This window comes from Oncorhynchus kisutch, unplaced genomic scaffold (assembly GCF_002021735.2).
Source record: "Oncorhynchus kisutch isolate 150728-3 unplaced genomic scaffold, Okis_V2 scaffold2253, whole genome shotgun sequence".
NCBI lineage: Eukaryota > Metazoa > Chordata > Actinopteri > Salmoniformes > Salmonidae > Oncorhynchus > Oncorhynchus kisutch.
Genome location: NW_022264198.1, coordinates 12,587 through 23,729, shown reverse-complemented (window position 1 = coordinate 23,729; position 11,143 = coordinate 12,587). Strand labels below are relative to the sequence as shown.

At 40.0% G+C, this 11,143-nt stretch overlaps 1 protein-coding gene across 1 annotated transcript; it reads right to left on the bottom strand.

The window, feature by feature from the left end:
* Positions 1-2,220: 2,220 nt before the first annotated feature.
* Positions 2,221-10,722, bottom strand: LOC109876897 (gastrula zinc finger protein XlCGF17.1-like). Its single transcript, XM_031819548.1, has 3 exons — positions 10,608-10,722; positions 3,293-3,467; positions 2,221-2,872 (listed from the first exon to the last, which is right to left on the bottom strand). The coding sequence occupies exons 1-3, from the start codon at positions 10,708-10,710 to the stop codon at positions 2,236-2,238; spliced, it is 915 nt and encodes a 304-aa protein (XP_031675408.1). The 5' UTR covers positions 10,711-10,722; the 3' UTR covers positions 2,221-2,235.
* Between the last annotated feature and the right edge of the window lie 421 nt (positions 10,723-11,143).

The window sequence follows — 11,143 nt, the reverse complement described above, 5'->3', positions numbered from 1 at the left end:
CGAGCCACTGCCTGTTCACCCCGCTGTCATCCAGAAGGCGAGGTCAGTACAGGTGCATCAAAGCTGGGACCGAGAGACTGAAAAACAGCTTCTATCTCAAGGCCATCAGACTGTTAAACAGCCACCACTAACATTGAGTGGCTACTGCCAACACACTGTCAATGCCACTGACTCTACTCCAGCCACTTTAATCATGGGAATTGATGGGAAATGATGTAAATATATCACTAGCCACTTTAAACAATGCTACCTTATATAATGTTACTTACCCTACATTATTCATCTCATATGCATACGTAGATACTGTACTCTATATAATCGACTGCATCCTTATGTAATACATGTATCACTAGCCACTTTAACTATGCCACTTGGTTTACATACTCATCTCATATGTATATACTGTACTCGATATCATCTACTGTATCTTGCCTATGCTGCTCTGTACCATCACTCATTCATATATCTTTATGTACATATTCTTTATCCCCTTACACTGTGTATAAGACAGTAGTTTTTTTTGGAATTGTTAGTTAGATCACTTGTTCGTTATTACTGCATTGTCGGAACTAGAAGCACAAGCATTTCGCTACACTCGCATTAACATCTGCTAACCATGTGTATGTGACAAATAAATTTGATTTGATTTATTTGATTTGATTTAATAGCTAAAAAGTAGTAAGTAGTTGCCAAGTTGGTAATTAGCTAAAATGCTAAAGTCCTCCATGATGAGATTCAAACACTCAACCTTTGGCATGACGTTTGAGTTTACACGCCCACCCTTCCACAGAGCAGGAGTAATGCTTCTCTCCTACGTGTAAACGTTGGTGTGTTTTTAAGCTGCCCAGTTGAAACTCTCCCTACAGACAGAGACAGACGAGGCTGAGAGGGAAGCAGTACCACCCAGTCAATTGGCAGACTAGTGTTTGTTTTCAAAATGAGAAGAATAACAGATGGTATTCAACACCAAGTGCAAATCTTTACAGTAGAAGCCAACAAAACACACCAAAACTGACAAGGTGCAAAGTAAAGAGAGGCTAACATTCTATAACGCTCCCTTTCCTCTGCACAGTTCTCTCACAGTGAGAACCAATAGGATTACAGTGTTCTACAGTGTTCTATGCTTTCTTCATTTGATCCAATTACATCTTCTTTTATGAGATGAGAATTAAGTGATGGAGTGACTTTATTCTTAACTGGTCAGAGAACCGATGAGGCTTTTCTCCTTAACCTCACTAGGGTAGGGGTCAATATTTTCACCTCCGGATTAAAAGCGTTCCCAAAGTAAACTGCCTGCTACTCAGGACCAGAAGCTAGGAAATGCATACAATTAGTAGAAAGACAACACTCCAAAGTTTCTAAAACTTAAAAAATATTGTCTGTGAGTATAACAGAACTGAAAAGGCAGGCAAACACATGAGGAAAATCCATCCAGGAAGTGCCATTATTTTGAAATGGCTGTTTTTCCAATGAAAGCCTATCCACCATTTAAAGGGATAAGACCCAGATTCCGTTCCCTATGGCTAACACTAGATGTGAACAGTCTTTAGACATTGTTTCAGGCTTGTATTCTGAAAAATGAGGGAGAATGACCACATTGAGTGAGTGGATAGTGGGATGTCCCCAGAGCTGGGTCCTGCAGAGAGCACCTTTCTTGTTTTTCTTTTATATTAACGACGCTGTTGCCAGTTTAAATATTATCGATTATTTAGGCTAAAAACAACCTGAGGATTGATTATAAACATCGTTTTACATGTTTCTACAAACTTTACGGATACTATTTGGAATTTTCGTCTGCCTCTTGTGACCGCATTTGAGCCATTGGATTACAGAACAAAATGTGCCAACAAAATGGAGGTTTCAAGATATAAAGAGGGACTTTATCGAACAAAATGAACATTTATTGTGTAACTGGGAGTGTTGTGAGTGCAACCATATGAAGATCATCATATTTCTGACTTTCGTGACTAGTCTACTTGGCTGGTAACTGTATGTAATGTTTTGTGTGCTGAGCGCCGTCCTCAGATAATCGCATGGTTTGCTTTCGCCTTAAAGCCTTTTTGAAATCTGACATGGCGGCTAGATTAACAACAAGTTAAGCTTTATTTTGATGTATTACACTTGTGATTTCATGAAATGTAAATATTTATAGTAATTACATTTGAATTGGTCACTCTGCAATTTCACCGGATGTTGACCAGGTGGGACGCAACCGTCCCAGGTACACACATGAAGTTAATGTATACGTTGGTGTGTTTTTAAGCTGCTCTGGTGAGAGAAACTCTTCCCACAGTCAGAGCAGAAGTAAGGCTTATCTCCTGTGTGTGTTCTCTGGTGAACTTTTAGCTCATTTGATGTTTTAAAACGTTTTCCACAGTCAGAGCAGGAATAAGGCTTCTCTCCTGTGTGTGTTCTCTGATGAACTTTTAGATGAGTTGATGTCTTGAAGCATGTTCCACAGTCAGAGCAGACGTAAGGCTTCTCTCCTGTGTGTGTTCTCTGATGAACCTTTAGCTCACATAATGTTAGAAAACATTTTCCACAGTCAGAGCAGGAATAAGGCTTCGCTCCTGTGTGTATACGTTGGTGTGTTTTTAAGTTGCCCAGCTGAGAGAAACCCGCCCCACAGTCAGAGCAGATGTAAGGCTTCTCTCCTGTGTGTGTTCTCTGGTGAACTTTTAGCTTATTTGATGTTTTAAAACATTTTCCACAGTCAGAGCAGGAATAAGGCTTCGCTCCTGTGTGTATACGTTGGTGTGTTTTTAAGGTGCCCAGCTGAGAGAAACTCGCCCCACAGTCAGAGCAGAAGAAAGGCTTCTCTCCTGTGTGTGTTCTCTGGTGAACCTTTATATAACCTAATGTTTTAAAACATATACCACAGTCAGAGCAGGAATAAGGCTTCTCTCCTGTATGTATACGTTCATGTGATTTTAAGTGGGAAAGGTGAGAGAAACTAGTTCCACAGTCAGGGCAGAAGAAAGGCTTCTCTCCTGTGTGTGTTCTCTTATGAACTTTTAGCTCATTTGACGTTTTAAAATTTTTTCCACAGTCAGAGCAGGAATAAGGCTTCGCTCCTGTGTGTATACGTTGGTGTGTTTTTAAGGTGCTCAGCTGAGAGAAACTCGCCCCACAGTCAGGGCAAAAGAAAGGCTTCTCTCCTGTATGTATACGTTCATGTGATTTTAAGTGGGAAAGCTGAGCGAAACGAGTTCCACAGTCAGGGCAGGAGTAAGGCTTCTCTCCTGTGTGTGTTCTCTGATGACGTTTTGGCACCGTTGATGTTTTGAAGCATTTTCCACAGTCAGAGCAGGAGTAAGGCTTCTCTTCTGTGTGTATTTTTAGGTGTATTTTTAGCTTTGATAGAAATGGGAAAATCTCTTCACAATGTGGGCAGTGATGAGAACTCTTAGCTCTCTGATCTTCCTGCTGTTGCTCTCTGGATGTGGAGAATGTCTCAACATGGTATCCTGTGTGAACATCAGAAAAAACAGTCAGTTGGTGTGAGCCATCCCGGATCCGGGATCGTGAATACAGCCTCAAGCTCATTACCATAACGCAATGTTAACTATTCATGAAAATCGCAAATGAAATGAAATTAATCTATTTGCTCTCAAGCTTAGCCTTTTGTTAACAACACTGTCATCTCAGATTTTCAAAATATGCTTCTCAACCATTGCAAAACAAGCATTTGTGTAACAGTATTGATAGCTAACGTAGCATTTAGCGTTAGCATTCAGCATTCATCACGTTTGGTTAAGGAAAAAAATATATATATATATTAAGTCATTAAAACGCGAACTTTTTTCCAAATTAACTCCATAATATCGACAGAAACATGGCAAACCGATGTTTAGAATCAATCCTCAAGGTGTTTTTCACATATCTATCGACGATAAAATCCATCGTGGCAGTTTACTTTCTCTTCTGAAGAAATGGAACGCGCATGGACCTACAGATTACGCACACAGGACACCGGGCGGGACACCAGGTAAATGTTGTCTCTTATGGTCAATCTTCCAATGATATGCCTACAAACACGTCACAATGCTGCAGACACCTCCGGGAATAGACAGAAAGCGCAGGCTCATTCCTGGTGCATTCACAGCCATATAAAGAGACATTGGAACACAGCGCCTTCAGAATCTGGGGCATTTCCTGTATGAAACTTCATCTTGGTTTCGCCTGTAGCATTAGTTCTGGGGCACTCAGTTTTGGAGACGTCAGAGTTTTGTCTTTCCAAAGCTACCAATTCCATAGTCGAGCATCTTTTCGTGACAAAATATTGCGCTTAAAACGGGCACGTCTTTTTATCCAATAATGACATAGCGCCCCCATAGGTTGAAGAGGTTAATGCAACTGCTGTGTCAGATTTCAAAAAGGCTTTACGGCGAAAGCACACTCTGAGATTATGTTAGTTCAGCAACTAGACACAGAAACCCATACAGCCATTTTCCAACCAAGGAGAGCTTCACAAAAGTCAGAAATAGCATTAAAATGAATCACTTACCTTTGATGATCTTCATCTGGTGGCACTCCCAGGTCTCCATGTTAGACAACAAATTATCGTTTAGTTCGATAAAGTTCATCTTTATGTCCAAATACCTCCGTTTTGTTGGTGCGTTTAGTTCAGAAATCCAAAAGGCACAATGCGCGCTCTCAAAACTAAGACGAAAAGTAAAACAAAATACAATAAAAGATAGTAGAAACATGTCAAACGATGTTTAAAATCAATCCTCAGGTTGCTTTTGTCATAAATAATCAGTAATATTTCAACCGGTCGAAAGCTTCGTCAATGGGAAAAAGGTAAACAAGAAATGCGCGCTCCCGATCACGTGCTTGGTTCATGGATGGAAATTTCCACTGTCCTCTCATTGAAAGCGGTGTATCTCCCTCACCTGAAACAATGCCTAAAGACTGGTCACGTGTTGAGGAAGCCATAGAGATCTGAAACAATGCCTAAAGACTGGTCACATGTTGAGGAAGACAGATTTCCACTGGGTCCTAGGTCTTTGTATGGTGGATAGGCTTTCAATGGAAAAACAGCCAATCAAAATAATAGTACTTCCTGGTTGGATTTTCCTCTGGTTTTCGCCTGCCATATCAGTTCTGTTATACTCAGACATTATTTTAACAGTGTTTTCTATCCAAATCGACTAATTATATGCATATCCTAGCTTATGGGCCCAAGTAGCAGGCAGTTTAATTTGGGCACTAGTGAACGCGCTTGGTGAGTTTAGATTGTGTACCGAACGCGCCAACAAAAGGAGCTATTTTGAAATAAATTATGTACATTATCGAACAGAACAAGCACTTATTGTGGACCTGGGATTCCTGGGAGTGCATTCTGATGAAGATCATTAAAGGTAAGTGAATATTTATCATGTTATTCTGACATCTCTCGACTCCAACATGGCGGACATTTGTTTGGCTTGATTTTGTTGTCTGAGTGCCGTACTCAGATTATGCTTTTTTGGTAAAGTTTATTTGAAAATCGGACATAGCGGTTGCATTAAGGAGAAGTGTATCTATAATTCCGTGCATAATTCTTGTATTTTCATCAACATTTATTATGAGCATTTCTGTAATTGATGTGGCTTTCTGCAAAAATCACCGGATGTTGTGGAACTATTGAACGTAACGCTCCTATGTAAACTCAGATTTCTGGATATAAATATGAACTTTACCGAACAAAACATAGGGGTGTCCTAGGAGTGTCATCTGATGAAGATCATCAAAGGTAGGTGATTAATTTTATCGATAATTCTGCTTTTTGTGACTCCACTCTTTGGTTGGAAAATGGCTGAATGCTTTCTGTGACTTGGCTCTGACCTAACATAAAGATATGTTCTGCTTTCGCCGAAAAGAGTGTTTGAAATCGGACACTGTGGTTCGATTAACGACAATTGTATCTTTAAAATGGTTTAAAATACTTGTATGTTTGAGGAATATTAATTATGGGATTTCTGTTGTTTTGAATTTGGCGCCCTGCAGTTTCACTGGCAGTTGAAAGGCGTCCCAAACGGTCCCAGGGAGGTTAACAGAAACCCAGCCTAAAATCCCCAAAGAGCAAGCAATGCAGATGTAGAAGCACAGTGGCCACAAAAAAACTCCCTAGAAAGCAGGAACCTAGGAAGAAACCGAGAGAGGAACCAGGCTCAGAGTGGTGACCAGTCCTCTTCTGGCCATACCGGGTGACAGGTAGCCTAGTGGTTAGAGCAACCGAAAGGTTGCAAGATCGAATCCCCGAGCTGACAAGGTAAAAATCTGTCGTTCTTCCGCTGAACAAGGCAGTTAACCCAATGTTCCTAGGCCATCATTGAAAATAAGAATTTGTTCTTAACTGACTTGCCTATGTCCAAACGCTAGCGGACACCTACGACAACATCCGGTGAAATTGCAGAGCGCGAAATTCAAAATACAAAAATCGGAATATTAAACATTCATGAAAATAGAAGTGTTTTACATCATTTAAAAGCTTCTTGTTAATCCAACTGCGTTGTCAGATTTGAAAAAGGCTTTACGGAGAAAGCATACCATGCGATTATCTGAGGACAGCTCCCCACGTCAAAATAGTTTTTCAACAGGCACAGGCGTCAAAAAATCACAGACAGCAATTAAATAAATCACTTAGCTTTGAAGATCTTCCTCTGATTGCAATCCCAAGGGTCCCTGCTACACAATGAATGGTCGTTTTGTTCGATAATATCCTTCATTATATCCCAAAAATACCAGTTTAGATGGCGCGCTTGATTTAGTAGGTCACTCGTTCAACATGCACACAAACGAATCCTAAAGGTTACCGGTAAAGATCGTCCAAAAAAGTCAAACGACGTTTCCAATTGATTCTCAGGTATTCTAATATGTAAATAAACAATAATATTTAAGACGGAGAATAGTGTGTTCAATAGCAAAGATAAATAACGAAGAGCGCACTCTCGTTGATGCATGCAACATGACTACTTTTCTAATGGGGGACATCTTGGAAAAACTACAAATACAAATTTTTCAAAAAACAAGCATGAAACCCTTTCTAAAGACTGTTGACATCTAGTGGAAGCCAAAGGAACTGCAATCTGGGTCCTATCAATTTGAATATCCCATAGGCAAGCATTGAAAAAATCTGTGACCTCAAGAAATAAAAATTACGGATGGATTTTACTCAAGGTTTTCGCCTGTCATATCAGTTCTGTTATACCCACAGACATTATTTTTACAGTTTTAGAAACTTCAGAGTGTTTTCTATCCAATGCTATCAAGTATATGCATATCCTAGCTTCTGGGCAGTTTACTTTGGGCACGTCAGTCATCGGAAATTCCGGACAATAACCAGTATGCTAAGAAAGTTAAATAAAGGTAAAAAAATTTAAAAAAATTAAATACACTACCATTAGTGGTGAAATAAGTGAATACATTCTAAAGTTACATATGTGCATGTTTTTGAAAGAATAGCACATTTTTTGTCCAATCAAATAATGTCAAAGTGATCAGAAATACAGTGTAGACATTGTTAATGTTGTAAATGACTATTGTAGCTGGAAACGGCTGAAGATCTCGTACAAAGCTGTGTACTACTCGCTTCACAGAACAATGCAAACAGTCTTTAACCAGAATAGTGTCTAGAAGGCCAGCATCCCGGAGTCGCCTCTTAACTGTTGACATTGAGATTGGTGTTTTGCGGGTACTATTTAATGAAGCTGCCAGTTGAGGACTTGTGAGACGTCTGTTTCTCAAACTAGACACTCTAAAATACTTGTCCTCTTGCCCAGTTGTGCACAGGGGCCTCCCACTCCTCTTTCTATTCTGGTTAGAGCCAGTTTGCACTGTTCTGTGAAGGGAGTAGTACACAGAAGTGCACGAGATCTTCAGTTTCTTGGAAATTTCTCACATGGAATAGCCTTAATTTCTCAGAACAAGAATAGACTGACGACTTTCAGAAGAAAGGTCTTTGTTTCTGGCCATTTTGAGCCTGTAATCAAACCGACAAATGACCCAGATACTCAACTAGTCTAAAAAAGGAATGTTATTATTGCTTCTTTAATCCGCACCACAGTTTTCAGCTGTGCTAACATAATTGCAAAAGGGTTTTGTAATGATCAATTAGCCTTTTAAAATGATAAACTTGGATTAGCTAACACAACATGCCATTGGAACACAGGAGTGATGGTTGCTGATAATGGGCCTCTGTACACCTATGTAGATATTCCATTTTAAAAAATCATCCGTTTCCAGCTACAAGTCATTTACAACATTAACAACGTCTCCACTGTATTAATGGTCAATTTGATGTTATTTTAATGGACAAAAAAAACATACTTTTCTTTCAAAAACAAGGACATTTCTAAGTGACCCTAAACTTTTCAACGGTAGTGTATGTATTCATTTCAGTAGGCTGTATGGGAAGGGGAATCAAACTATTCTAAAACTGGGTAGGAGTCAAAAACGAATAAGAGGCAAAAGTGGTGAAAATGATGAGCTATATCATCCTCCACTCAAAATCACAAGGGTTAGTAACTACACAGACTAATTTCATAGAACTTTAAAACACTGGCAGTTTGTCTGCTTCACTTCTTTAGTCTACACTCTGAACACTCCAGATAGACCAGTGAATAAAAAAAATGCTGGCAATACTGGTGTCATCCATACAAGTCTCAGTAGCATGAAATAACATCTACACTGCATTCAAAAAGTAAATAGACCCCTTGATTTTTTTCCACGTCTTGTTACATTACAGCCTTATTCTAAAATTGATGAAATGTTTTTTTCCCCTTCATATCAATCTACAAACAATACCCCCATAATGGCATCACAATACCCCAAAATGACATCACAATACCCCATAATGACAAGGGCAAAAACAGGTTTTTAGAAATAACTGAAATATTACATTTATGTAAGTATTCAGGCCCTCTATACAATAGTTATTTGAAGCACCTCTGGCAGCAATTACAGCCTTGAGTCTCGTTGGGTATGAAGCTACAAGCTTGGCACACTTGTATTTGGGGAGTTTCTCCCATTCTTCTCTGCAGAAGCTCTCAAGCTCTGTCAGGTTTGATGGGGATCGTCTCTGCAAAGCTATTTTCAGGTCTCTCCAGAGATGTTTGATCGGGTTCAATGACATTCAGAGACTTGTACCGAAGCCACTCCCACATTGTCTTGGCTGTGTGCTTCGGGTCGTTGTCCTGTTGGAAGGTGAATCTTCACCCCAGTCTGAGGTCCCGAGTGCTCTCAAGTTGGTTTTCATAAAGGATCTCTCTATACTTTGCTACGTTCATCTGTCCCTTGATCCTGACTAATCACCCAGTCCCTGCCGCTGAAAAACATCCCCACAGCATGCTGCTGCCACCACTCTGCTTCACCGTAGGGATGGTGCCAGGTTTGCTCCAGACATGACGCTTGGCATTCAGGCCAAAGAGTTCAATCTTGGTTTCATCAGACCAGAGAATCTTGTTTCTCATGGTCAGAGTCAGAGTCATTTAGGTGCCTTTTGGCAAATTCCAAGCGGACTGTCATGTGCCTTTTACGGAGGAGTGGCTTCCGTCTGGGCACTCTACCATAAAGGCATGATTAGCGGAGTTCTGCAGAGATGGTTGTCCTTCTGGAAGATTCTCTCATCTCCATAGAGGAACTCTGGAGCTCTGACAGAGAAGAACCTTTCGGTTACTGGCCCGATGCTCTAACCACTAGGCTACCTGCCACCCCTTAAATGAACTATAACTCAGTAAAATCGTTGAATTTGTTGCATGTTGCGTTTATATTTATGTACACTATTTTAATTCAAGAAGCTGGTGAAGAGCTACAAAAGGAAGTAAATAGCCCCAATGGACTGAAAGATGATGGAATTTCATCAAACTTATGAGCTCCCGAGTGGCACAGCGGTCTAAGGCACTGCATCTCAGTGCTAGAGGCGTCACAACAGACACCCTGGTTAGATTCCAGGCTGTATCACAACAGGCCGTGATTGGGAGTCCCATAGGGCGGTGCACAATTGGCCAAGTGTCATCCGGGTTTGGCCGGTGTAGGCCGTCATTGTAAATAATAATTGGTTCTTAAATGACTTGCCTAGTTAAATAAAGTTAAATTATAATAATAATAATAGTTAGGCTCTTTATGAGCATTAGCTGCTACTTCACTCAATCCCGTTTTTATAAAAAACCTGTTTTGGCTTTGTTATTATTTTTAAAAGTCTCCCTGTGTGACATTCTGCTCTAATTTGCTCACCAAACAGTAATTCAAGAAGATTTAAATGCATATTCCCATGAAATTGATTGAGATCAAACGATTGGCATGCAGACGCAGCTTGGTCATTTCACTGGTAAAACGTGAAGAATTATAATTCAATATTGACAGTGATGATGCCATGGCCTATTTTGAAATGAGGTAAGCCTAACTTGGTGATTGAGGGTATTAAACATTTTCAAAGTTCTTGAGACAATGTGTGGGCAAAGGCAGGCGATACAAGTTTAAATTGTTTTTGCTTCGCTGTGAAGTCTTGAGTTGTTCAGGGATGTGTGATGTCAGAATTACAGAATTCAAACTAGCAATAGCCTGGTCATAACTTATGGAGGTCTAATTTATGAAGTTAACTTATAGATAGAACCAGCTCTTACCATGACTAACAGTTGTCCTAATCTTCTCCTCCTCTTCTTCATCTTTAAGGGTGACATTCAGCTCCAGTGTTGGACTGCAGTCTTCCAGCTTCACTGATGCCATCTCTGGATCCTGCAGAGCAAACTGGGCTCCACTGTCACAATCAGGACCCAGTGACTGTAGGTTTGGACTCAGTGTGGAAGGAGAGTGGCAGGCTGGGTTTGTCCTCACTGTTGATGTTACCGGCCTCAGACTTAATCTGAGTCGGTCTGTAGAAATAAAGACAAACGGACACAAAAGTTATTTTCTTGACAGTTCTGGCACTTTATTCTGTAAAAATATTTTCTTGTTCAATTATCTAATTTCAGTAGATCCGGTAGCTAATCCTTGACAAAACATTCATTCACATTAGACACAAAGTACAGATTTTAAATTGCACAACATAAGTGCACTTAATCTATAGTAGATTTCCTAAATTCACATAAATGCATAAATGCTTCAAAAACCATTTAGTACAAGATCGCAGAATGTTTCAGGCAGCACTATGTACTATTTA

Bases quoted from the DNA above. Each gene is read 5' to 3' on its own strand.
- LOC109876897 (XM_031819548.1), bottom strand. From the start codon at position 10,710: ATGGCATCAGTGAAGCTGGAAGACTGCAGTCCAACACTGGAGCTGAAT. The intron at 3,468-10,607 runs GTAAGAGCTGGT...ATGTTCACACAG, and splicing joins TAGGACAACTGTTAGTCATG to GATACCATGTTGAGACATTC. The intron at 2,873-3,292 runs ATGCTTCAAAAC...TGACTGTGGTAT, and splicing joins TCCTGCTCTGACTGTGGAAA to ATGTTTTAAAACATTAGGTT.